Here is a 25,941-nt window from a genome sequence, read left to right as displayed (position 1 = left end):
AACACCTCACTCCCATATTGATTACAAAATCGTTTATCAAATGCTATATTTGAAGACTGTTTTTTCCTTAACTTTGGTTTTCTTCCCATTCTCTTAGATAAGTTTATTTTATTTGCATTGGTGTTTTGCCTGCATGTACATCTATGTTAGGATATCAGTTAAGATAAGCTTTTAATTTTTCTGAAATTTATTGTTTCTTCTATGGTTAAGGCTTCTTGTGTCTTGTTTAAGAAAACACTGCTTTACCCAAAGGCATGAACATTTCTTCGTAAAGTTTAGGTTTATGACTCATTTCAAATTAATATTTGTATAAGGTATGAAATAAGGGTGGTCTCCACCCCCTTTTGCTTATGAATAGTCAATTGTTAGTTATTATCTATTGAAAATACTTTCCATTTCCACTGGAATCCTTTGGAAACTTAGCTAGTTATTTACATTTCTGTCTATTGGACAGATATATCCCGTTGGCCTACATTTCTCTATATATGCCAATACCATGTATTCATTATTATGGTTTTGTAATAATTCCTGACATCAGATGGGATCTAATTTTTTACCTTTAATAAGTTGTTTGGTTACAAGAGTCAGTGGTTAATAGCAAGTAACTGGCTACTAAAGCTATGAGTCAAAATAAACCTCTGACTTTTAAATTATTTTTCTCAGGTATCTGTCATAGTGACCCAAACAAAACAAACAACAACAACAAAAAAACCCCAATGACCAAAACTAATCCCCCGCAAAATGACCAAGATGGAGAACTATTATAATATTTAAACCTGTGACATTAAGTAATATATTAAGTTTTAATTATATTTTTTATTTTCATATTTGTGTGTATGCAAGTATGCATACACGTGGATACATATACATCCATGTATATATGCATGTGGAGAGCAGAGGCTGATGAAGCTATCTATCTTGATCTCTCTTCACCCAAAGCTTGGCAATAAACTAGTTTCAAAAGCCAGGATGCTTAGGAGATCCCCTGACTGAAACTACAGGTGAGCCACCATGTTCACCCAGCATGCATTTAAGTGGTTCTTAGGATCTGATCTTTGATACTCTGTTTGCTCAGCAAGAACCACTGAGTCATACACTTCTCCACCGCCAACTTCTACACTTTAGAAAGAGTCAGGACAGTGAAGGAGGATTCAAAAGGTCAGTCATCAGAATGAGGAAGGAGACTGAAAGGCAGAGAGGCAAACTCACAAGGCAGTCACAATCACCACTAGATAAAAAGACAAACATGGAACTTAAACTTGCAGATGCTAAGAACTGTGCTATATCTATAATCTATATGATTACGATTGTTAAGTCTTCTGAGGAAATGACATAAAGTAACATTTAAGTACTGAAAAAATATAGAAATTCAAGCTCCTTCACTGTTTTAGCAAAGACAAAGGATCAATGACAGATTTTAATTGAATTCCTAGGTCTTTCATTTCTGTGTTCCTATCTATCAACATCAGACAGCTATAATTTATCCCCATTTACTATTTACATGGCTATTCTTTATGAACTTAAAAAAGGACAATGAAAAATAACAGTTTCCATCAATTTGGTAGTACTGCTTTATCAAGCTAATAAGATCAGCACTGAGTTTTTGGTCAGCTTCTGAACACCTGAGATTGCTATTACTGGGGGTGTTTTTTTGTTTCATTTTTCAATTAGTAAAACAATAGAGTAAGAAAACTGACCTGGGAGGTGAGGGTGATGCTTGGCTGTGGCTGTAGGAGGTTGGCTTGGCTTTGCTGAGGTAGTTGCGTTAAAAGATTTTGCGCTTGCAGGAGACCTGCGAAAACCAAATATTTCAGAGAGATAAAAAAGAATATAGACTCAAAGTTTCCAACTGGTTTCCTGGTAGTTTTGTTGGTCTTCAGACTTATCTAATTCTTTGTCTAAAATTCAATACTGTTAAACATGTTAAACACAAGATGGCATGAAAATACTTAACATCAAAGCTTGTATATCTTTAGTGTAATCTGAGCAAGTTCTTTGAAAGGTTTTACTTCCTAAAAAGAGGAACAATGTGAGAAACTACTCTAAATGAAAGGATCTGAAAATTTAAATATGAATTTAACTTCTTAACCCTGAATTCATTAGAATCCTTTATCATAGTGGTTTTCAATCTTCCTAATGCTATAACCCTTTAATACGGTTCCTCATGTTGTGGTGACCAACTATAAAATTATTTTCATTGCTACTTCATAATTTTGATACTGTTATGAATCATAATATAAATATCTGATATGAAGGATATCTGATATACAATCCCTGTAAAAGAGTCGTTTGACCCCACAAAGGGGTCATGACCCACAGATAGAGAAATTCTGCTCTAAGGAATCTTGGGACAGGGAATCTGTTTCTAAAAGAAGCAGGCAATCCTGTAAGTGGGAGAAGATGTTGTTTTCAAGTTCTTAGCACATGCCCCTTCGGTGATAATAAAAGTTAAATATAAACAACCATCTGCACGAAACCATCTTAGTTTAAAAGTTATTGATAAGTAAAATGGGTAAAAATGGGCATGACTGTAGTCCCAATTACCCTGAAGGCGGAGGCAGAAGGGTCACTTAAGCCCCAAAGTTGGAAGCCAGGCTGGACAACATAATGAGAATTTGTTTTGAACCCTTGAAGTAGTAGTACATACTCAGTTGATTATTTAAGCCTATAGGATTCTGTTGTTGTTTGGTCTTCTGCAATGTTATAAATACAGGGGCAACCCAGAATAAATTTGTATTAAAGAACTTACTCTAAGTATTTAGTTTCAAATATAATCATGTTGAAATATTAAATATAAGGTTATGATGAGTTAGGAGCAGAGGCATAGTGAGAGACAGTAAGTTACGGTGGGTTAACTTATCTTTCTGATTTTCTTAGTTACTAAATTTGGATACAGTGAAATGTGTAAAACAATAATGAAATTAAACCTGCCAGATTTTATCATTCATTTGTAAGTAAGCAAACACTGCCTAAATTTAAGAAATTAACATAGGTGTTTATTTGACGATGTAGATCTCCAATACAGTATGTTAAATAGATTTGGATTTTCGAGATTTTCTGGATTTTCTTGTTTATATTATGAAGCAACTATGCTAAAACTAAGTAAATTGAATATACATGGTTACAAGCTTCTCTTGCTGGTTGGGAATGCAAGCTGGTACAGCCCCTTTGGATGGCAGTGTGGCAATTTCTCAGAAAATTAGGAAAACAACCCTCCTCAAGACCCAGTAATACCACTTTTGGGTATATACCCAAAGAATGCTCAATTGTGTCATAAGGACATGTGCTCAACTATGTTCATAGCAGCATTATTTGTCATAGCCAGAACCTGGAAACAACCTAAATGCCCTCGAGCAAAGAATGGATAAGGAAAATGTGGTACATTTACACAATGGAGTACAACACAGAAAAAAAATAATGACATCTTAAATTTTGCAGGAAAATGAATGGAACTAGAAAACATTATTTTGAGTGAGGTAAGCCAGACCCAGAAAGACAATTATCACATATACTTACTCATAAGTGGTTTTGAAACATAAAGCAAAGAAAACAAGCACACAAATCATAATCCCAGAGAACCTAGACAACAATAAAAACCCTGAGAGAGAATACATAAATCTAATCTACATGGGAAGTAGAAAAAGACAAAATCTCCTGAGTAAACTGGGACCATGGGGACCTTGGGAGAGGGCTGAAGGAGAGGGAAGAGGCAGAGAGGGGAGCAGAGAAAAATGTAGAGCTCAATAAAAGTCAATTAAAAAAAGAAAAAAAAGGCAGATTCAGCAAAAAATTATTCATGTTTAAATGACTACCATACTTTCCCAAGTATCTTTCTATGGTTCAATCTTTTAAAAAAAAAAATCTTTAGATTTATTTAATTATTTTATGTGTATGAACTTGGCTCCCCTGTCACAGCAACCTGTGGTGCCAATCACTGAGTCAACTCTCCAGGCCCTCTGCAGCTCAAGCTATAAAGTATTTAAGGTGACCTCTTTGATTATATCATACTAGCGAGCCAGGCTTGGTGGTACATGCTTGTAGCCTGAGCAAATCGGAGGCTGATAAGGTTCAAACTCCACTTGCTCTTCATAGCCAGACCTTGCCACCAACCCAATCCAACACTCCAGTAGTCTTCCATTATACCTACAATAGAATATCTGTTCAGTCCTAAGTAATCTGGCCCTGTATTGATAGTTTTGTTTTCTTCTTCATATATGTGTGTATAGTCTTCCTCAATCACTGTCTACCTTACTCGCTGAAGAGGGATCTCTCTACTCAATTCCAAGCTCTCTGACAGGCTAGTCTAGCTAAATAGCTTGCTCTGGAGATTCTGTTTCTGTCTTCCAAGCACTGGAATTAGAGGTGGAGGCACCACACTCACTCAGCATTTATATGGGTTCTACAGATCTGAACTTAGGTTTGCTTGCATGGCAAGACTTACCAGTGAGCTATCTCCCCAACCCTGCCTAGGCTTTTTCCGCCCCCCCCCCCCCCAACGACCTTTACTCATTCACTGATCTCTAGCTACACTGGCCTTCCCTTTCTTGGCTTAGGGCAGGTTCATCTCCCTCTCAGGTTCTCTATATTCTTCACTGCCTGCAAAGCTAGTCATCCAAATCCATAGCCAGCTGCAGCAGTCTCCACCTCACCCCTCAGTTCAGACATGACTTTCCAGACCAGCTTTCTTCAGACCATATACCCTTCCACATGTTACCAGGTCAGTCAAACCTCCCACCTTTCTTGGACATACTATTATCTAAATCATTTGTTTATATTTGCTACTCTTTGACTTTTAATAAGTGCAGGGGATTTCATCTTGCTGAAAATTTTAACTTCAATAATTACAGTGATATACGACATGTAGCAGGTATACAACAAACTGCTGAGCAAATTAACTATAATTGTAGATTTTATGGGCTTGAACACACTCAAAGTATTGGCTAGTGTGAAAAATAAAATTACATTTATGTGAATAATCAGAATAAATCGATTGAATTTAGAAAAGAACAAAAAGATAAAACACTGAAAACAAGAAAGTACAAACATTTTAACGATGACTTTCTTTAAAGTTCAGCAGGAAAGTTAGATTTTTCTTTCTCTTTGACAGCAGCACTGAAATAGTCATATTTAATCAGAAATTATAATATTGAATGATTAATTTTAGTTCACAGTAGCATATTCTAAACAAATTACCCCTCCCCTGCCTGCCAACTAAAAGCAGCTGAGATGCTGAAAGGGTCCAGGAGAAGCCTAGCACTTCCATGAGGACCAAACCTTTCTCTTGTTTCATACCCTGAATAACAGACCGCAAACACAAAATTCAAGATTTTTTTTTTAACAAGAGTGTATCTTTAGTTTCAAAACTAATGCTGACAGTAGAAAAGGCAGAATACAAGTTGTAGTGAAATAGAAACATATCAGTAACATATCAGTATGTTACAGAAACATATCAGTAAGAATTTTTCCATGAAAAATTAATTCTGGGAGAATATGATTTCTCTTGTTTTTAGATATTTATATAATCACAGCAATATTTTCAATATTATAAACTATACTTTCAAATTTTGAGATCAACAATATTCCCTCCCTCAAAAAAGCAGAAATGATTGCTCAATTGGAGGCTAATTGCACACTAGAAATATTTTTTTGTTATTGTTAAAATCCTAAGAAATCAATCCTTGTCCTCTCCACACAAAACTAAAGACTGAAACAGATTTCCAGTTACCATTAATCACAGTGACTCTACTAAAAATAAAGTATTCTCAAGGCTCTGATCCTTCATACTGCTGGCTAGTCTTATTAGATGAAATCTGGATCCTGTCCTATGCCACTAAGATTACAACTCAACAACAGTGGTACAAACTGGTTCTAGATTACTTTGTGTGTGAGATGCTGAGTGCACATGTATATGGGTATGTACATACACAGGCTTGCAGAGGCCAGGTTTAGGTCAAAAGTCTCATCATTCTGTATCTGCCTTATATATAAATAGGTACTCTCATTTGAAATTGATTTGGCTAGATACATTAGCCCCCTAACTTGCTAGTCCTATATGTGCTTCTTTCTTGAGCCCTTCCAGGCCATGATATGGGTGCTAGGGATCTGAGCACAGGTCCTCATGCTTATGCAAGTGCTTTACCCACTGAGCCATTTCCTGAGTACTGTTTACTTTCAAGCTGATTTTTACTATATAAAGGAACAAACTTCTCATAGATTTTATCTATGAACTGCTGCTGATATTGATATGTCAATCGTTATAGTGGCAAAATTTGAGGTTACTATATATAAGGCACATTTTCAGAAAGTACTTTCATTTGTTTCCTAACTGAATCCCTAGAAAATTTTGGACAAAAATACTAAAATTATTCTCATACTTCAGGTAAGAAAATGGAGGCTCAGAAAAACTAGATTTCTTCAGAGAGAGATAGCTTGGCTTTAGACTACAGCCTATGCTTTTTACTACATATCAATGGTCTTCCTGACATTAATAAAACATTTTATATAATTTACCCATACCATAATTAAAGGGAAAGATGAAAAGAGTAAAGGGGAAGATGAGAAGGGAAGTATGTAACTGAAAAAACTTCCTTTCCAAATTGAATCCCCTTGATCTCCTTTTGTTGTCTTACTGAACTAGCCAGAACTTCAAGAAAATGGGTGGTAGTTGTATGGCTGTGGCAGACTGCAGGGCCACTGTCAGTGGCACCAGGATTTATCTCTTCTGCTTGTACTGGCTTTTTGGGAACCTATTCTATTTGGATGGATACTTTGCTCAGCCTAGAAATAGAAGGGAGGGCCTTGGACCTTCTCCAAAGCAGTGTGCCTTACCCTCTCTGAGAAGTGGATGGGGGGTCATGTAGAGGATAGGAGGAGGGGATGGGAGGAGGGGAGGGAGTGGGAACTGGGGTATGTAAAATGAAAAAAGACAATTTCTTTTCTTTTTTAAATAAAATAATTAAAAAACAAAAGCAAAAAGAAAAAAAAAATTTAGCTTGTCCAAAGTTTCAGGCTCTAAAGCCAACCAATATTCCTTCCCATTATGTGCTGTATCGCAACCCCATGAAAGGTTGGAAAGGAAGAAACTAAGAACATAAACACACAAAAAAAAATTAGAATAGACATTTCTTGTTTTAACTATCTTATAAAGGCTCAGATGTAAAAGAAATATCCTTGGGCTTTGTAAAAAAGCTAAAGAAAAGTGATCTCTTTCAGTCTTAAGGTCTCAACAATTACCAATTTAACACACACACTCTTCAGGTGTGGCCTGTGAAAGTCTTTCTGATCTAGACAGATCATGTCATCCTTCTCTCTTGGAATCTCTTGGTGATGATCACTTTTCACTGTCTCTGACCCACATACCAGGTATCATCTTTAGACTCTACGGATCCCTGCTATTCCAAAGCTCTCCTATTGCCATGCATACACTCTCTCTTTTTTTTTTGCATACATTCTCTTTAGATGACCTACCAATGCTTATAGGTTCCTAAAAACTTAATCACCTAGATGCCTATTCCTTACAATTGACCAAATATAACTGGTCACCAGGTCCTTTGTTTTTAATTTATTTTTTTTAATTTGTTTTTAATTTTGAGATAGGGTCTAACTATGCAAATCAAGCTGGCCTTAAACTCAGAGAACCTGTTGCTCTGACTGATTCCCGAGTGCTAGGATTAGAGGCATGCATGTGCCGGCATGCCTGATCCAAGTCCTTTCTTTCTGCTTTATCATTTTTTCTTTTCTGGCTGACAAGCAGCTCAGCTTTTATCAATCCCAACATAATCTTACAAAACTCTGCTGACCAGTATTCCTAACTTTATTCTTACCTATTCTAGCCTGAGTTTTAGTGTAAATAAGCTTTCTTAATACAAATGATTAATGTAAATTTTCTGCTTAAACCTTTAATTTTAAAAATATCCTACAGAAAACTTAATTCGAAGATATCACACATTCAAATTTAACTCCATAAAGAACTAGTTAAACTTTTGGCACAAGGACTCAGAAACCTATCCTTCTCATTCTTCCAATGTCTTACAAATAAACTGAGCCTTGGAAATGATTAAGCTGTGCGATTTCAGGTTAAAGTCCTATAAATTTCCCGTGAGATTCATTAATAAGCAAACCTTTATTGATCTTTCAGGCCTCAAATTTTATTCTTATTCATATATGTAACCTATGTTCCTTATTTAAATCATTACTTACAGTTCTCATGAATACTGGTAGTTTGAAACCAAAATTTAAAAAAAGCATTGCTCATATGGACACTGTTTGGGGAAAATTGTTAGTTAAGTGTCTGGAACACTAAATGGACAGCTTTGCTGCACCACTAGTAAGCTTTAGGGAGATGCTTACCCTGCTGGCCCTGGGGGGTCTGTGAGATGATAAACTGTGCTGGCTGCAAGTTGGTGGTTGGATGCACCAACACAAACTGCTGCAAGTTGAGATTTTGCTGTTGAAGCTGTTGCAATTGTTGAAGATCCTAAAAGCTCAGAAGCAAAAGATAGATTAGAGAGATCCAGAAATAAAAGCTGGCTTAGTTACAAGGTTCCTAGAAGATGACTTCTGACACATCAAGTAACAATGAGACAGTACTCAGCAGTTTTTCCCTGTGTCCTAACAGTCTGGCTTCCAGGACTATGTCAGTATGTGAGAAATCCTTGGGTCTCAGGCCAGAGAGAGGCTCAGTAGGTCAAAGAGCTTGCTGTACACGACTGGAGTTTGATTCCTAGAGCCCATGGTGGAAGAACAGAACTGACTTTTCTGAGAATTGTCATGACTCACACACATAGAAAAATAGCAAAAATCAAAACCAAAAAAACTCTACGGCCTCTGCAAAAAATTATTTTTGAGGACATGATGTATAGCATCACGACTTATGCTAAATCCAATTTTCAATAGTCACTTAAAATCTGTCAAAATGAATGAGTACAGAATAAATGTCTACGTTCTGAGAGTGCTGTTTTCAATTTTAAGACTCTGTTATTGTTATTAGTGTGTGGTGGGTTTGCACATGGCACACATACATAAGGAAGTCAGAAGACAACTGGAGTTAATTCTCTTATTCTACCTGTTACCATTTTGAAGGTTAATCTTGGATGTCAACTTCACTACCTCTGGAATTAACGAAAATGCAAGCAGTTGGGCATTGCTGTGAGGGACTTGATTGGCTCATTTGAGGTGGGGTAAGACCTGTGTAAATCTGGCCCATTTAAAAGAACACAGAAGAAGGAAGCTCTTGCTTCTTGTCTACCTGCTCTCACTCTCTCTGGTTAAGTCCATCTATCCTGTTGCTGAGGCACCCCTCTGCTGGCGTTAGAACCTACTTCTTCAAGAGTCCAAGAGAGAATGAAGAGTAGCAGAGACATCCAAATGTACCAATTGAACAACTGCTGGATCTTGGCCTTTTCTCTGAGAGACAGCCATTGCTAATAAATTCCCTTTCGATATGTACTCATTCTATAAATTCTGTTCCTTTAGGTCTGGTCTAAATGAAGTTCAAGATGGACTTTAAGAAAGCTTTTAAATATTTGACCCAATTTTTCTCTATAAAGTAAAATTTGAGAGTGCTATATCAAAATTTCCATCAATAAATTCAAAGACCTAATTCCTGAAATTTGACAACAGTTTATTCAACTCAACTGAGAATTCATAAGGTATAAGTGATCTTAGTTATATCAATTACAGATAAAGTCTCAGAGTTTACTTACTAAAATAATTTGTTTGATGAAGAAAATGGCCCAAATCAAAACACTATCTTGATACAGACTGTCCACGCAGCAATAAAGATTAGTTTGATTCTATTTCAAGTATCTAGTTAAACTCTTGTTACAGCTTAAATGTACTTCCCTTCTCTACTGGGGATATAAAGATAATTGCTTAGCTCTTCTTCTTCCGAGACAAGGTTTCTCCGTAGCTTTGGAGCCTGTCCTGGAGTTAGATCTTGAAGACCAAGGCTGGCCTCAAACTCACAGAGATCCGCCTGTCTCTGCCTCCCGAGTACTAGGATTAAAGGTGTGTGCCACCAATGCCTGGCAACTGCTTAGTTCTTAAAACTTCTTCGTATGTGTCATATCTAACTTCTCACACTCCTTGAGATAAAGGATTTCACTTATTTTCCTTTTTGGTACTATTCTTCATGATTCTTAAAGTAAATTCTTATTATTTTACTTTCAAACGTGAAAACTGAAACCCTATAACATTTTATTGCAGGTTCTCCATGGTCCTAATCATTCCACAGCAGAAAGAAGCTGTGCTATCTTTCTCATATGGTGGCAACATTTACTGTAGAGCACATGAAAAGAATTCTTCCCTGCCATGATTAGCTAATTAAGATAAAAACAGTAATCCCTTGCCTCTGAAATATGCCAGCTACTTACTCAAGAATTGTTTAACATAAACATTCATTTGTCCAAATAATCAGTTCTATATTTACAATATCAACTTAAATTAGCAAACAAGTATATTGTTTCTGATTCAGTGAAGAAGAATAATGCCTTCTTGATCTAGAGTTCCTTGGGCCTTTGAAGACCCACAGTAACAACCAGAAGGCTAACAATACTCAGTAGGCTATTTTCATTTTATCACTTGCTTGCTGCCCCTGTAACCTTGCACCTCACTCACCTGTGCAATCTGTATGGGTTGAGACAGGGGAATCTGCGTCATGGGTGTGGCAGCAGAGGCTGAGATGGTGGCCCCAGCAGCACTATGCTGTTGGCTGGCGGAGTGTTGCTGGACTGCAGCAGCCAGGAGCTGGGCCTGGGCCTGGGCCTGCTGAAGTAATAACTGCTGCTGGGCTGGTGTCAAAGTCAGCTAAAATAAGAACAAACAAGGGAAGGATTGAAGAAATGGGGTCTATGATGCAAGCAAACTGCTTTGAAATAGGTAACTCAAGTGGTATTAAGTCCTCACTACTCATTTTGAAATTACTAACATGCAGCTAGCCTGTCCACAAAAACTACTAGTACTAGCAGAACATTTAAATTAAAATAATAGTTCCCATTTCAGACAAAAACGTTTAGGCAAGAAAGGTAACTAGTACATAAAAAAAAAAACCCACAAAAAAACAAAAAACAGAAAAAACCCAAAGAATCAATGCTGACAGGGTATGCAAAGAAATGTATACCCAAGAGCAAGTGATTATTAGTCAGATGAATGAGGGACAAAAGGCTGCTGGATATGACCAGGAAGAGAACTAACAAGGTCCAGCTGTTTACTTAGAATCCCCACTAAATTTTACCATTTCAAGTATGTTTTGGATGTGACTAAAAAACATGAACTGCACTTCTTTCCTTTCCAAATCTCCCTACTGGACCTTCCTTCACCCAATCTTCTGTCATTAGAAAGCACTGGTTTGCAACTTTACAACCTCTCCAACTCTAGGAACCTCTAGGAAACAGTCTGGTAAGAGACATTCTTTTAAATGCAAATGAATCTTAATGCCCAGATTTAATAAAATCTTGAAGGTACATGAACCCGGCCAGAATCCTAAGTGCTTGTTACTAACTTAGATACTAGTCACCAAAAACCAAACTGTTATAGTAAAGCAAGAAATGTATTTAGAACAAACGTTCTAATATAGCATTTAAAAAATGCTTACATAAAAGTGGTGTGTTGGACCTTTCTTTTGATGGTATGTTCTGGATGAACAAGCAGGATAATACCTATATCTCTGTGAACAGTCATTTAGCAGAACAGCCTGCCTTCTAACCTAACAGAATCCAATTTATCCAAACAATTTGTGCATTAGAAACGTAAGAACCAAAGCAAAACTATTAAAAAATGCAATAGTCTTCAAAATGTGTGTGTATATTTCTATTTGATATGATACAGGTACATATATGAATCTCTGGTGATGGAGTATCATAAATAAATGTGTAACAGGTCTTAGAAGGACTGTCCATATAAAAAAAATTCTGAAGGTTGATATAATATGAATTGATTAGTTTTTTTCTTACCATTCCCTTGACTCACTCTCCTCACAAAAGAGCTTACAACACATAAGCTTCCAACATTGAAAAATTATTTCAAGTAATAGCTTAGAACAGGAATCACTAAACAGTTAAACAAAAGCTTAACAGTCACAAAGGACAATTTGTTACCAGTAAAAATAAGTACCATTTATTGAAGATTACATGCCAAGCACTGTTTTAATACCTTTATATAAATTGCAATGGTACTTAAAATAGTTATTATTAATATTTCTACTTAGAGGAAGGAAAACTAAGGTACAGGGACATAAAGTAACTAGTCCTTTAGTAATTAAGTAATTACACAGACAGGATATAAGACCACATGTTTTATTTTAAGATATTACATAGCCACTTGAAGATGTTTTACTTTCAGAATATTGGTCCACTGTTTAACTATTCTGCAACAACACAACTCCAATTTTATCATACATATGGCAACGACTTCCTTGTACAATGAAGCAACACCATTTTTTAAGGTGAGTTAAAAAATTTGCAGTTTATTCTCAACATTTGCAGCTGTAACAAAAGAAATCATACAAAGTAATGACAAAGATAATTCTTCTTACAGAGCTTCTGTATCCAGGAAGTTCCTTAAAGATAAAATAGTGTCATGCTAGTGCCAGCTGCAGGGAAAGAGTTTCAATACAATACAAGCCAGTGGCAATTCAGACACAGAGGAAGTTCAGTACAATTTTTCAGTGGAACTTACCCCAGTTATCTGTCCCCCAGCCAGCATTAGCTGGGTCTGGGGAATGGCTGACTGCACTGAAGGCTGCTGGGAAGGCTGGCTTGGCTGCTGGGAATCCCCCGATTCTTCACTAGATTTAGACTGAAGTGGGATTGGATAGGAAATAAATATCTCAAGTAGGTGATTAAAAGAAATGTACTTCTAACTCTAAAAATTCAAGGATTATTTAAAATATGTGCTATTCAATTTTCTGTTCCTTTTTTACATGCCTTTTCTTTCTACTTAAGTGCCCTTACAACTTTTTTATTCCAATCCCAGAAAAGTTGCAATTATGAATTTTTAAAAGAAAAAGTAAATTGGTCCTCCATGAATCAACAAAACCTTTTACAACCCCAAATTCCCAGTTCAGGTAATGAAAAGAAAAAGAAAAAATGATTTTCAATTCATTTTAGAACCTTCAAACTAACATATATCTTGTGGCAAGTCTCAAACTTCTTTATATACTATATTATAGTTAAATAACTTGACCCAAAGAACTTTTTATCTACTATTTTAAAAGAACTCTAAATGCAGCATCTTCCACCAAGTAATTTACAAGCTTGAAGGAAAATGATATAGTCAAGAATTTACAGGTCCTTAAATGGCCAGAGAGAGAAATTTTTATGGTAATTAAAACTGGTTATACAGAATATTAAAATTTTGCATAGATTTGCATATTTTCTACCACCTGTTTGGGAGATTGCAGCAAAGCTAATTAACATAAAAGCTCTGATTAATGCTGCCAGTCACCGAAAGATAATTACAGTGCAGGACTGTAAACATTCTGCACTGGAGATATAGCCTGTTTGCCAACATCTCTCTAAGGGATATTAAGTTTACCATGGCAACCAAGGCAATTTTCTGCCTCTTCTCCCTCAGAAAGAAGAGTCACATTATCTCCTTTTTTCTCCTTATTTCTATGTGTTACTAGGTCCATATTCCAAAAGGTTTCATAGAAACCCAAAATCAACCCAAAATCTTTAGTCTTTAATGGCACTGAATCAATCTTCTAGAATATTGTCCTTCTCTTCTCACCATTAGTTTCCTAAACATTACACTGGAAGGCTGACTGAAATGTTAAGGGAAAAATACTTGAGCTGTGAGTCTTTCTAGCTGATGGTCTACAGAAGCAAAGCAAAGCAGCCAAAAAAAAAAAAAAAAAAGAAAGAAAGAGAGAAAACAAGATTTATAATTTTGACTATCTTGCTTTTTTTTAAAATAAAGATTCTTTATCATTTTAAATTATTCGTATGCGTGTGTGTGTGTGTGTGTGAGAGAGAGAGAGAGGAAGAATGAGAGAATGAATGTGCATATCTGTGTGTGCAGATGTCTACAGAGGCAAGAAGAGAGTGTCAGATGTCCCAGAGTTATGCTTATACATGGTTCCGAGCCTTCAGGTATGGGAACTAAACTGGAGTCCTCTGTAAATCCTCTTAACCAGAGCCATGGCTCCAGTGTCCTTTAAATGTTACTTCTGTTTAGATTAAAGAAGATCATTACAATGTTATCAATGTCTTTATTTAAATACAGGTAAACAAAACTGAATCCCAGGAGGCTGTGATTTGTCAAAGGTTACTGGTAATTACTGGTACAAAGAGATTTTGAAACCCAAGTTCCCTGATTTTCTGCCCAGTGTTTCTTGAAAAATGATAAACAGTCTAGGAAAAAAGGATACTTAAGAAAATATTTGGTTTTGTGTTTAGTATATGTTCCTGAACTTGATTCTAAAATTCTGAAAGTGAACTTTCACTTGCCCACTGCTGGCTCACACACAGTAGCAGATTAAAGTGATTTTCATTAATGACAATTATCACCAACTGAATTCAGCAATAAAAATATAAAAATAATAAAATTAATAATTACTAACAATCACAAGTAGTTCCTATTCTAAATTCTATTCTCATTATACAAAATTATGAAAAAATTAATAGAAGATATAACCTATGTGTTCATATTTCAACTTACCTGAACGTTTAAAGACTGAGCAGCAGCCTGTAAACTTGTCCCAGCAAGCTGAACCTAGAAGAAAAGTAATCAACGGACATAATAATATATAAAATAGTTATTCATCACTAGAGGATGCCATCAAGAAATAAATTCAATACAAAATGTATACCACTGAGTTAGACTTGAACATACAAATAAATATTTTATGGGGTTAAAACTTTACATACAAACTCAACAACCCCAACTGAAAACTGCAGAAATTTCTTCTAAATTAGCATCATCATCAATTGAGCACTATCAGTTATGCCACACTTGCACTGGTTGGGTGCTCCTTATTTAAAACTCCATTTGCAGTCATAGTTCTGAAAACCTAACTTATATCTTCCATACTGCTTTAAAGAACACATAAAAACAAACTATCAACATGCACTGTTTTTATCATTATAAACAAAAGAACTAGTTAAGGGAATCTACCCTATAAGCCATACATGGAAAAAAACTGTCTTAATATTCAATATTCATATTCCAAAAGTTCAAATCATAGTCATATTAAAGAACACACATGCAATTAGAAAACCATCATTTGGCAACCATAACATCAACCTAATTTTAAAAAGGGTCATCAACATATTATCTAGCTATCAGGCCAAATGAGAATAAGGTATTTCTCCACATATCTGAGAATTACAAAGGGTACAACAGTAACTTCACAGGGAGGGCTACCTGGCAAGCAAATGATCAGGTTGAACAATTAACGCTACCAGGAATGAAATTTGCCTTCTGTTGCAAGCACTGTGAAGACTGTACTTTTTATGTTATAATCCTACCAAAAATGGATAACCTGAATTAAAAAAAAAAAACACTCAGTATGACAGGAAAGCAGAAAAGCTCAAACTGAGAAACCTTGATCTGTACTCTTAAGAATGTTAAGTTTTTCAAAACTAAATATTTATTTATTGAAGGAGTTGGTTGTCTCCTAATATCTCGCAGCCTCTCAAAGACTAATGTCTTCAAAGTAAAGAAAGACTAAGAAGGGAGAAGAAAGATTATAAACTAGACTAAAATAAATGCAAGATTAAAACTGAATCATAATAATGAAAATAAATATAGAACATGAAAGCTATTTTATAAGGATCCAGGCAACTAGCTGAACATAGATGCAAAGAATTATGAATCATTCCAACTTTGCTTCATTTAAAAACAAACAATAATAGTTTTCCTAGATTTTTACGTATTTTCAAGTAGAGCAGTTTTTTTTTGTAAATAAAGAAAATAGTTTGGTAGTCTAATAACATTTTGATGAAAAGAGTAGTAATGTAAATTAAATGAACAGAATACATGCTCTATTTTAGATTGGGGGAAATCACATGGTATCAGGGTATTAAGTTAAAATTTGTTTTAAAAATCTGAAATTAAGAAGTTAACAGTCAAGCAAGTGTCTGAGTAGTCACCTAAATTACAGTGGCTTTAGGGTAGTGGTAACTGGTAATTCTGAATGACTAAGTTCCTTACTAGTATCACTTAGCCATCACAGACTCAAGCTCATTTTCATGAAAATAGTAACCCAGCTGTTATATATGTCCTCCCCAAAATACTTTTTTGTTCACAGTTGTAAAGTCAATAGTTATGTAGAAACTATTAATTCTACATGAATTATTCAGCAGGATAGTTACACATGATTTGAAATAACTTCCCTAGCATTTTATGTCTCCTTTAACAAGCATTCTCAACTATGGCCGAGTGAAACTGTCTACCTGGTGAAGATGTCCAAGGAAAGCCTGGGCCTGGGCTGTTGAGATTGCTCCTCCAACAGGAACAGGCTGTTTCTGGAAGTCCAGGCCATTCGTCTGAGTGTCTAGAAAGCAAGCAAAATAACTATTAGGTGAAATAAATTCAAATGAAGCAAAGTACTCAAATTCCAGTTACCAACATCCATTAGGAAATTGTTTTGAATAAGCACTTTTCTAAGTATCTTCAAAGAGAAGAAGGAATTTGGAAAAAGGGAAATAGAACATTATGTAAGAGGAGTCAGAAACTCTGTAGCAAAGGAGACAGGAAGAGCCAGAAGATGGAGAGAAGTGCTATAAGATGCTGTTTTCTGGATGTGCAATGGCTATGGCACTCATGAATTCATAGCACGTGTGGTTACCTCCTTAATACCTCCACAAACTAGCCAAAATCCTAGCACAATGAGGACGTATCATCCAGGCTCCATCCCTTAATGAGGAGCCACTGGCAGTTGGTAGTTGATATAGGAGGGAGAACCAATCTATTTTGAGGGTGTTCCTACTGGATTTCCTGTGCTCCAGGAGGTGGCCCCAAACCCATACAAATACAGCCATCATTACCTGGACTTTATAGACTATCAAAACAAAAAAATAGCTGGGCAGTGGTGGCGCACGCCTTTAATCCCAGCACTCAGGAGGCAGAGGCATTTCTGTAAGTTTGAGGCCAGCCTGGTCTACAAGAGCTAGTTCCAGGACAGGAACCAAAAGCTACGGAGAAACCCTGTCTCGAAAATCAAAGGAAAAAACCCCAAAAATAAATACACACATGCAAAAACAAAAAAAAACCAAAACAAAACAAAAAGGCATGAAGTTAGAACAGGGACATGTTAGGAAATATTAGGGGAGATAAAGGAGAGAAATAGGGAAATACTTTACTATGTATATGCACGGAATTCTCTAGAATAAAGAAAAATTATAATGAAAAATAAAAGGAAATGCAATAAAATAGAGTTGTGGTTTGAATGAGAATGGCCCCCATAGGCTCATATATTTGAATACTTGGTACCTAAGGTGTGGCCTCATTGGAGGAGGTATGTCATTGGTGGTAGGGTAAGTATGTAACACCAACAATGCCCAAGAAGCAGGCACACAAAAAGATGACTGACAATCGCCAAGAATTATCGAATACACAGAGATACAGTGACTGGAGCAGCCAGGAATCTATTCATTGGGTTCATGGCCAATGAATCATGTATGGTGATTATTATTAAATACATGAGGGTCTAGAGACCCTGAAAAAACATCAAAGTACGTCAAGAAATGATAGGCCAGAGCCAAAGATTCTGTAGAATAGTATTACCAAGGTGAATCTTTGTAATTCTGTATCCAAAGTTACTTAATAATGCAAACAAAGAAAAAAAAAAGCACCGAGAAACAAATTAAGCTGAAGAAAATAGAAGACAGTGATAAAAGTAGGACCAATCAATACTTAATGAAAGTGAAAAACAGCACGCAACAGAAAAGTATCAGTTTGATTCTTTCAAAGGAATCATGTATGTTTCTGGTAAGAAGAATCAAAAAAAATAGGGGGAAGCAAGTAAACCATTTAAGGACAGCAGAAAAAAAATATCACTATGTTGCAGGTCAGGAGATGCACTGTGTAAAGCATTTGCTCTGCATGCCAACTAAATACCAGACACAGTAGCACAGGTAATCCTGAGAGGAGATGGAGGCAGCAAAATCTTTCAAAGCTTCTAGGTCAGCTATCCTGGCATGACCAGAATTGAAGAAGAGAACCTGTCTCAAACATGGTTAGAGGTAAGAACTGTCACCTGAAAATGTCCGGTGACTTCCACATATGGATGCATACACATGTAAAAACAAGATTTGATAAATCACTTCACATTAATAAAACTAAAACTTAAGAAATGGATTACTTTCCAGAAGACAGAATTTATCAAGACCGACTCAAGAAGAAACAAAAAATACAAGAGTCTCATAACATTGAAAGAAACCAAATTAGTAGGTAAACAAGCAAATAAACAAAAAATTTCATCCAAAGAAAACACAATGCCTAGATAACTTTATCAAGGAATGGTTCCAAAAACTATTATTATTCAATGAATAATTAATTCAATTATTTACATATTTTCCCAGAAAACAACAACAAAAAACAGGAAAACACATCCTATCTTATTTACTGAAGTCAGTGTAACCTAGATAACGTAACTCAGTACAGAAAAATATAAAAAAGGAAAAAATACATGCCAGTTTTAGTCATAAACACAGTCACCTTCAGAAACAAAGACAGGAAAAGAAAAAATATTTGAGACGACAGAATGATGACTGAGATGAAATGAGTTCAGGTACAGCACCACGCTCCAGTCACACGGCATAGGACCAGCTAAGATACTTGGATTTTTGTGAAGTTACGAGTCCTTGTCTCTCACAAAGTTCCATTTCTCCCTTCAGAGCCATCAAGGAAGGAACAACATGCAAAAGTTTCCTCCCCATATTAGTAGATCATGGCACTAGGCATCTTTTTGTTTTCAGTTGTTCCCCAGCCCTTGAACATAGAAGCAATACATCTCTACCTCTTTAATACAAAACACATTTTGAACTTCTCTAACATTTGGTGGGCAGCAGGAGAAATAAAACGGAACCAATTAACACACAATACAGATGAATCTCAAGTCTGTATATTTGGTCAAAGAGAAACTCCAAGACTACATTTGGATGATTTAATTTCCATGACATTTAGAAAAAGACAAAATTTTTTGAAAGGGGCCATTAAAAGAAAAAACTAACTGACCTTGCTTTATAAATAAGAGAAAAAATAGAAATATTTCCACCATATAATTACACAGTAATTAAGACTGAGATTGAATCTTTTTACATTCCCCGCCTCGCCTCCCATTCTTCCTCAAATATTCTGATATTTTATTACCAAGGAATCCAAGTCAATGCTTACTTGAAAAAACAATACTTAAGTAACTAATCGGTAACTGGAGCAAACTGGGGTTATAAGGAGACATAAGGTGTCACAAATGCGGGCTTTTGGAGTCTATCTCAGATTATTGCAGTTAAACTAACTACTTCTTGAGGATTTATTTATTATTTTATTTAATGAGTAAGAGTGTTTTGCCAGCATGGACATATATGCATCATGTACACACAGTACCTGGAGGCCAGAAAAGGTTAGACTGAGTAGAAATCAACTCAGGCCCTCTTCAAGAGCAGCATGTGCTTGTAGTTACTGAGACGTCCCTCTAGCCCCACTCACTAATTCTTTTAAATTGAAGCAACACTGATAAGCCAAAAGGTACAGGTGGAAGGAGGCTCAGCTCAGGTAGTAACTTGCATAGAGAAAAGTAATGCTGACCTCCACTGCTTGAAGCAGATCACATATCTGAGCATATCCCTGGTGTTTGACAGTCCTTAGCCTGAGGTTCACAAGGGCATCCAATTTTTGGGATCACCAATCTCCATTCATTGTTGTAGAGTCCCAAAATTCTGAAGCTCCTGAGGTTTACTTAATACCCACAACTGCATGCTACAACAAGTGATTATCACCTAGGTCTTCAAAGTATAATGACAAGCCCATCACTTACTGTTGTGGTTTCCCACACTACCAAACCATCAGGAGATACTCCCAAACAGAGCAGTACTCACCTCAGGAGGTAAAAGCCGCAAAGTTTCTAGAAGGTGGTAGAACCCAACCAATCTACAGATTACAAAGCTAAGTATAGACAGCATGGGTCACTGGTAGGAAAGAAGGGAAAACAGTAAAAAGAAGACAACTCTTCAGCGTGGGCTCAGCACAAGCGTTAGCCACACAAAAGACAAGGACAAAGTTCACCTGATCCTCTAAAATAAAACTGTCTATCTTCAACTTTGAGGACCCAGTACCTTCATCTCTTTCCCTCTGTACTTTCTTTCTTCTTTTCATTATATTCTTACCAATATTTTTACACCAACATATTCTAAACGTTTTATTTGTATTTCATTCTACACACTCTTTTCGGTACTACTGTTCATTTCTCAGCTTATCTTTCCTGATCTTCCCTGCCTACAGCATTCTTCTCCCCTTCTTCTTATTTAATTTTTCCTCTACTCTATTTTCACCCCTTTCCTTGGCTCCTTCTTTATCTTATTTCTATATTTATCTAATTTTTAGTACATACAAGATTAGCTTTCCATTGTCTGGTATATGCTCATGGGTTACAGACTAGAGGGCATTAACTGAGTTTTAAGTGTATTTCTGTCTCTTGTACAGTCTGCTGTTGTTGCTTTTACAAGTTTGTTTTCTCTTCACTGAATTATACTGGAGATTGATTCCTCAGACTAGGCTGTAAAGACTCCTAAATAAAACTGGAAGTGATGTCCAAGACAACAGATACACAAATTACAACCCAGAAACACAAAAACTAGGGGAAAAGTAAGGCAATATTACTTCTTTAAAAGATCATAACTCAATACCGAATTCAAAGATACTGAAATAAGCACAATTTCAAAAGTTCACCAGTAAGAATAATCAATGTCTTTGAGGAGGACTCAACCAAGCAGACAAATTCAGTCTAGTCTTTGGAGAGTTGGCAACATAGAGGAAAAACTCAACAAAGCAGATGAGAAAATGAGCAGTACTGGAGAAAATGTTAGCAGTATGGGAGAAAAAGTAAGCAACACAGGAAAATTTTCAGCAAAGAAATTGAGACTCTGAGAAAAACAGAAAAGAATATCAGAAACAAAAATACTCAATGAACAAAATAAAATACCAACTTAAAATATTACCAGTAGACTTACCCAAGCAGAAGAAAAATTAGGAATGGAGGACAAGACTAAAAAAACACTATATACTCAAACATCAATGTGGCGTGCACATTGCTGGTGGTTGTGGGGGGTGGGGACACAAAAACCACAACCAACGACCCTGGGGAACTAGTAAGAGACCAAGCCTAGAGGGAGGAGTAGAGGGAGGAACCGAGATTAACAACTAAAAGCAGAGAATCTCATCTAAAAAAAATTAAAGCAAAAAAATTCTTCAAATTAAGAGAAAGAAACAGGAATTCAAATGTAAAAGACATTTAGAACCTGAAATAAAAATGAAGAGAGAAATATACCACAATGGATTATAGTTAAATGTGTAAAATACAAAGCAAACAAACTGTGATTAAAAATGAAGGGGAAAAATGTTAAAAAGGCAAAGATCTTACTTACAAAGGCAAAGATCTCAGAATAATATCTGCTATCTTGTCAGCAACCTAAAAGTCTAGGAAGGATGGAAAGGCATATTTCAACACCTGAAAGTCAATTAACTGCTAGCTAAGACTACTATATACAGCAAAGCTATTCTTTCAGATAGGCAGAAATATAAGGGCATCTGTCAAAATAAGGACGAACTAAAGCAGTTATGTCAAACCAGTATTGTAGAAAATACTTAAAGGAATATTATACACAGAGAAGAAAGAAAGATTCATAGTAAACCAGAAAACCTCTACTAGTAGGGGAGAAAGAAAAGAACAAATAATTCAACCAACCAGACAACCAACCAAGAACTGAATTCTTAATTGCATGCAATTTAAATATCAGTTGTAGCTACTGGATACCCAGAAGTGGTATGGGGTTCCTAGTCATCTACTAACACTCTCAATGGTGGAGAAGGGTTCTGTAATTATCCTTCTTTCAGTTTAATTCACTCTCTTACTTGAAGAACTCCTTGATTAGGACCTTCATGCACAGGATTCTTTCCTCAGGAATTTACTGCTCTCTTTAACTGCTGGTACCTTCCCCTTCAAATGCTACAAGATATCCTGAATGTCTGTCTGTCTCTGTCTCTCTTTTGGTTTTTTTGAGACAGGGTTTCTCTGTAGCTTTTGGAGCCTGTTCTCAAACTAGCTCTTGTAGACCAGGGCTGGCCTCAAACTCATAGAGATCAGCCCGCCTCTGCCTCCCGAGTGATGGGATTAAAGGCGTGTGCCACCACCGCCTGGCCTGAATGTCTCTTTAACTGCTTGTACCTTCCCATTCAAATACTACAAGACATCCTGAATGTAACATTTTCAGATCTGAAATATATCCCTGTATCTTCTACTTCTCTCCTCTTGGGCAGTCCCTACTCTAACAACTGCATCACACCCCCAGCCCCACACCGACACCCAATACCGACACAAGTATTCCTTTTAGATTGTAGTCTCTCCTTTCTTATTTTACTCCTTCACAATCTTCTCACCCCTACCAGTGATGGCTCATTAAATTTGACTCCCAATTTCCACCGCCAATGCTCTAGGCCAAGATGCTCTACAATGAATTTAATTGAAAGAACAGTGAAGTTTAGATTTTTTTTGCTCCAAGCAAGATGTAAAGATTAATAACATGGTGGGAAATTTCTTTTTTATGGGGAAAAAAAAAGTTCTTTGATTCTTATTGGGGAAAAAATTGTGAAAAATGACATGAAACTAAGCTGCCCTTTAAGGGAGGAGAAAGTAGCAGACAATTTCTGATAATTTGTGCCTATAAATCTTCTCATTAATGTTCCATATTTTAATCAGCAATGACTAAAATGGATACTGTTAAAATTCTAAGTTTGTTACTTGTTTATCTCTTCTCAAAAGGATGAGTTGCTTTCTCATTCATTTACTATAAAAGTACAATAATAATTCAGTGCCAACCAGACAACCAACCATAAACAAATAAATCTTGTTTATTTGGAGACAAGATCTCTCTTTAGCTCTGGCTGTCTTGAAACTCACTGTGTAGACCAGCCTGGCTTCAAATTCAAAGATCTTCTTGCTTCTGCCTCCCAAGTGCTGGTATAAAAGATAAATGCCTTCACACCAGTGCTACCATTCTTCAAAGTTCAGTAATTATGGCTCCTTTGCTTCTTTCTACGAGTGTATACGGATAGAATCAAGGCAAATTTCTCAATATGTAGTGGCCAGAATCTCTTAGAAATATTATGTTTTGAGAGATATCAATTAAGCACCAGAAGAAGGACTATCTTTCTCTTACAGGTATTTGATGTCTGGTTTTAGGAAAAAGAACAGCATAAACTATGTTTAACTCTGGCCCCAAGGCTCTCTAGGAACTCTTGAGCCACTTTCAGTAACCCACAGAATAGTGTGGTTCTCAACCTTCCTAATGTTGTGACCTTTAATACAGTTCCTCATGTTGTGGTGATCTTCCAATTATAAAATTATTTTCATTGCTGCTTCAGAATTGTAATTTCGCTACTGTTATAGATGATAATGCAAATATTTTTGGAGACAGAGGTTTGCTAAAGGGGTCATAACCCACAGGTTGAGAACTGTTGCCACAAAATTTCCTATTATTTATAATTTTACTATGAAAGCACTCCGATAAACACTAGTGTTAGAATGTCTACTTTTGGGCTTGTAAAAGCACCCTTGCCAATGAAGAATGTCGTTCACACAGTAAAATATGCAATAAATACTATGCTAATGTTAATCATGATAAAAGGAGAAAAGAGTATTAGAAATAGTCCCTACAAAAAAATCTAAGTTCAAAGGGAAGATAGTGCAGAATCTGAAATCTGTAATGACACTGTTTTGGTTTGTTGAGAAATTCATCTAGAAATGGTTCTAAGATGCGGGCTGAAGAGATCACGTTCTTAAATTATTAGAGATCACGTTCTTAAATTATTAAATAACAACAACTATATCACTAATGTCCCGGTCTTTCGGGATTCTTTTCTTTGTGTTAGAGAGAATGCTGTCTGGTCATCCTTTATGAATACAATATCTTAATAACAGCCTTGTACAGCAATTTCCTTTGAGTTGACACATTCCATCCTGAAGGGAAGCATGTTAGAACCTAGAAGATTCAAGAAGTCCCCGAAACTGACCCAGATGCACTTGGCTCTTCCCTCTACAAGTTTATATAAGCAGTAAAAATTGCCAAGAGACACTCTCAGACAAGCTATGCTGCCTAGAAGAAACACTCTCCAAACTGTCCAGCTGCCTGCACATTGCTATAAGTGAACTCTAGGCTTTCTGCGTTCACAAGTCTCACTTGTGTTGTGTTGGGGTGAGTTTTAGCAATACAGCTGTTTTTGAGTCATTGTTGTTCCAGTAAGTAACCCCTCACCCATACTCTATGATTAATTTTAAACTTACTGGTTTACCAAGTGGGATTTGGTATTATCTTTACTTTGCTTGTTGCTACTTCCCTATCTGGGGTAAGAAGGTCTTTTCTCTTAGCTCCCCAGGGATAGGGTCACACAGCCATGAGGCACATCACTAATAATTAGTACAAAATGAAGAAATCCTTGGTTATCAGGAATTTCTTACAACAAAACTTTTTGGATGATAGTTCATAAATGTACACTGGCATATACAACTAAACCAATTTGGCTTTTTTATTTACTATAAAAAAGGTTTACATATTGTCACAGAAGAGGCCATTTGTGTGAAAATAATTAGTGAAAAGGGATAGGATTCAGGGCTGGGGAGACGACTCAGTAAGAGCACTTGTTCTACAAGTGTGAGAACCTGAGTTTGAATTCCCAGTCATCATGTAAAAAGCCATGTGTGTGCTTGAAAATCCATCACTGAGAGTAGACACAGGTAGAGTGTAGTGGCATTTCATTTATATTTTAATAAATAAAACTTGCCTAAGGATCAGAAAGTCAAATGGCCACACTGGCCAGCAGCCTTACAGACCAGGCAGCAATAACGCACACCTTTAGTCCCAGAAGTCACACTAGTTTGTCATAGAAATCAGGAGGTAGTGATGCACACCTTTAATTCCAGAACTAGAGAGGATTATAAAACGGGAGGAGACAGTTCTCAGTCTCACTCTGAGATTCCTGGAGGCAGGATCACCATTTTCGAACTGAGGTGGAGGTAAGAGCCAGGGGCTGGCTCCTTTGCTTTTTTGACCTTTAGGTTGAGCCCCAATTTCTCTCCTGAACTTTTACTAATCATGCTTCATTAGAGCAGGAGAGCTGGTCAGTCAACCTACCCAAAACAAGCTTCCAGTTCAGTGAGACACCCTTCTCATTGCAAAAAGGGGGGAAAAGACAGCGACAGAAGACACTTAACATCCTGCACATGTATGGGAATCCTACCTGCATACTCACGTGCTTGCAAGTGGTAGAATAAAGGAGTTCTGGATCAATTCCAAGGAAAAAGATAGTTAACTGGCTATGAACTTAAGAATGAACACAGTCAATTGCTTTAAATATTCTAGTAAACTAATGGTAATGATAACTGAATTAAAGTCTATACAAATGGAATTCCGAGAATGACTAAGTGGAAAAGGAACTGGAAATCATAAAACATACTTAAAAAAAAAAGAATCAGAGGTCCTTCGAAAACTTTCTTTCACCTCTCTTAGATTTTACTGTTTCTTCACGCTGAAGGTAAATTGTCAATCACTATTACATTTAAATGCAACCAATTCTTCAATGGGTAGTAAAAACTCTACCTCCTCTCATGTCTTCCATAACCTTTCCTTCTAACTAGAAACAAAACTTTCTTACACTGAATTTTCATGAATCATACACTCCTTAATAAATATTCTCAATGTTGACTGCTTATGTTTTAAATGTATTTTT

The 25,941-nt window shown here is 36.3% G+C and overlaps 1 protein-coding gene across 6 annotated transcripts in view; it reads right to left on the bottom strand.

Moving 5' to 3' along the window:
* Pou2f1 (POU class 2 homeobox 1) overlaps nt 1-25,941 on the bottom strand; it is a 140,225-nt gene that overhangs the window by 42,566 nt on the left and 71,718 nt on the right. For all 6 annotated transcript variants that reach the window (XM_085687977.2, XM_087906324.1, XM_087906325.1 and 3 more), the window contains 6 exons: nt 16,395-16,495; nt 14,659-14,712; nt 12,676-12,795; nt 10,618-10,806; nt 8,350-8,476; nt 1,698-1,792 (listed from right to left, as the gene is read on the bottom strand). In XM_085687977.2, coding sequence (XP_085544103.1) covers nt 1,698-1,792; nt 8,350-8,476; nt 10,618-10,806; nt 12,676-12,795; nt 14,659-14,712; nt 16,395-16,495 — 686 coding nt within the window. The remainder of the gene's footprint in view (nt 1-1,697; nt 1,793-8,349; nt 8,477-10,617; nt 10,807-12,675; nt 12,796-14,658; nt 14,713-16,394; nt 16,496-25,941) is intronic.

Source organism: Myodes glareolus, chromosome 5 (genome assembly GCF_982192425.1).
Source record: "Myodes glareolus chromosome 5, mMyoGla1.1, whole genome shotgun sequence".
Lineage (NCBI taxonomy): Eukaryota > Metazoa > Chordata > Mammalia > Rodentia > Cricetidae > Myodes > Myodes glareolus.
The sequence above is the reverse complement of the archived record's forward strand: the minus strand, read 5'-3'. Positions and strand labels throughout refer to the sequence as shown.